At 38.0% G+C, this 2,384-nt stretch overlaps 1 protein-coding gene across 1 annotated transcript; it reads right to left on the reverse strand.

The window, feature by feature from the left end:
- Window positions 1-318: 318 nt before the first annotated feature.
- nero (deoxyhypusine hydroxylase nero) lies at window positions 319-1,319 on the reverse strand. Its single transcript, XM_067272998.1, has one exon. It carries the CDS (start codon window positions 1,298-1,300, stop codon window positions 386-388), a length of 915 nt encoding a protein of 304 aa, XP_067129099.1. The 5' UTR covers window positions 1,301-1,319; the 3' UTR covers window positions 319-385.
- Window positions 1,320-2,384: the final 1,065 nt, after the last annotated feature.

Below are 2,384 nucleotides of genomic sequence, written 5' to 3' on the forward strand. Positions count from 1 at the left end.
GATTTATCGAAATCCTAAGGAAATAATTTACTATTAAATTCCTGATTTTCTAATTAAATTTGCATATAGACTGGAACCTGATTGGTTATGTAAATAAATTTGAAAATTGATCTAAAATATAAACTAAAGTTTTAGGCTCATCTACATTATTAATTTTTAGTTGTCTTTTACAAAATTATTTGATTTCAATATTTAAATCACATAACAATAATATAACAAAGAAATTTCATTATTAAAAATGAAGTTGATTAAATAATGGGAAATAGAATACTTTTAGTGTAACAAGTGTTTGAAATACAAATATAAATACAAAATTACTTTAGTGTACTTAAAGCAAAGTTTGTTTTTATTAATGCATAATTTCACATTTTAAATGTTCAAAATTTCAAGCTTGCAGTTTTAGAGCATTTGCATACTGAAATTCTGCGCTATTAGCATAATCTAAAATGTCCAAAGCGACTTCACAACTTTCTCTAACAACTCTTTTCTCGTCCTGCAAGTATCTACGAAGAATTTCTAAACATTCCAAAGTCGCTATGGAGCCCAGAGCTTCGGCACACTCGTGACGGACCATTTCGTTTTCCCTATTATTCTCTAACGCTTCGGTCAAGCAGCCGACAGATAGCGTACTCTGGATCTGACCCAGTACAAATGCAATTTCGTGTCTGAACAATGCACTTTCACATTTCAAACCTTCTCCCAAAGCAGAAATAGCATCATCAGTTCCCAAATTTCTTAAGGTAAACATTGCTCTATATCTTTCGAATAACGATTTATTTTCATCCAAGAGGATGTCTTTCAGTCCCGAAACGTCGGTATGAGGATGCGGAGGTGCCGGATCCACAGACTGAAAAGGATTAGGCATTAAAGTTTCATGAGAATCTCTATTCTTCCATTCTATTCTTCCCAGTGCAAGCTGACAGGTCTCTGCCACTTCTTTAACAGGATCACTCGTATATTTCTTCAGTATTTCTTTGGTTTGTGTGCACCCAATAGCGCCTAAAGCTTCCCCTGCTTCGTGTCTCGTCATAGGCGCTTCAGAAGTATTTTCCAACACTTTTACCAATACTGGAATAGCATACTTATCTTGCATCTGTCCCAAACAGTAAGCGCATTCGTGTTTTAGTAGTACAGATTGATCCTGTAACAAACATTTTGCTATTTGATCTATAGCGCCTTTTCCTCCAAGATTCCTTAAAGTAAAAAGGGCGCGAAATCGAGCTTTGAGAGGTACATTAACGTTATTTAATACGTCACCTATCGACTTTATGCGATCAGAATCGACAACGATGTCCGCCATGCTTGTGAAGAGAATGATCGCAGCGCCACTATATCCGTTATAAATTTCTAAATCAAAAATTTGTTATACTTAAATCAATTTTAGCTAACTGGTATTTAAATTTATTTTTTCATAATTACAAAAATTTATTAAGCATTTTTATCTTTATCCGATTTTTTTCTAATTATATGAATATAAAATAATTTTGTTCGGGAAAAGTCAAGCCTCGACAGCTTTTTCTTTTATTTTCTGACTTTCAGCCTTGTGGGCAGTTTGAAGGATTTTTTTTTAGTCTTGGGGGTTCGGCTTGGCCCACAATTTGGCTGCGTGTGTTTTTTTTTCCCCGTCCTGTAGGCACAAAGAGGGCCTCTTTTAGCAAGCTCAGAACAGCACGGCCGGGTGGTGAGGGACGGAAATCGAGATATCAGGACGGACCACTCCCCGAAAAATTCCTGGAGATTTCTCGACCCGTCCGGATTCGATCCGGGTTTCCCAGAGCGGTAGGCTGCCACCGTAACCGCTCGGCCATCCGGCCTAAGGCAGGGAGTAGGTCCGACATATCTAACTTGTAAGACAGATCACTTCAAAAAATTCCTGGGGTTGCTCGCCCGGAGTCTCCCAGGGTGGAAGATTGACACATTAACCGTCTCGGCAGTCAGCCGGGTGACCAAAGCTTAAAGTGTCAATCAGTCATACTAAAGTTTCGAGATTGATCGTGAATTTAGAAATCTTCATAAGTGGTTTAACTGGTTACATCGGTGTGAGGCTCTGGATAGGTCCGAACCTCACTGAAATTCGCGTTAAAATCATTTATTTTTAGAAAAAAATTATATTTTTAGAGGAAAAAAAAATAGAAGTTAGAAATAGTTTTTCTTAAAGAAAACGACGCGAACTTTTAAACAATAGAACAATGGGAAAACGTAGATCGTCTATCTCCGAGTGGGAAACGAATTAAACTTCGATTTTGACCTCTCCCGCGCCCCCGAAAGGTTTCGAATTGTCACCAGCTGACGAGAAGAGATCAATCGGAAAGCGGAATCGGAGGAAAACAGATAAAACCTGAGAATTCAAGGACGCGACGGCTTCTTCTCCCGAAAGTTCCAAG

This window comes from Centruroides vittatus, unplaced genomic scaffold, assembly GCF_030686945.1.
Source record: "Centruroides vittatus isolate TY-2023 unplaced genomic scaffold, ASM3068694v2 contig_1114, whole genome shotgun sequence".
NCBI classification, from domain to species: domain Eukaryota; kingdom Metazoa; phylum Arthropoda; class Arachnida; order Scorpiones; family Buthidae; genus Centruroides; species Centruroides vittatus.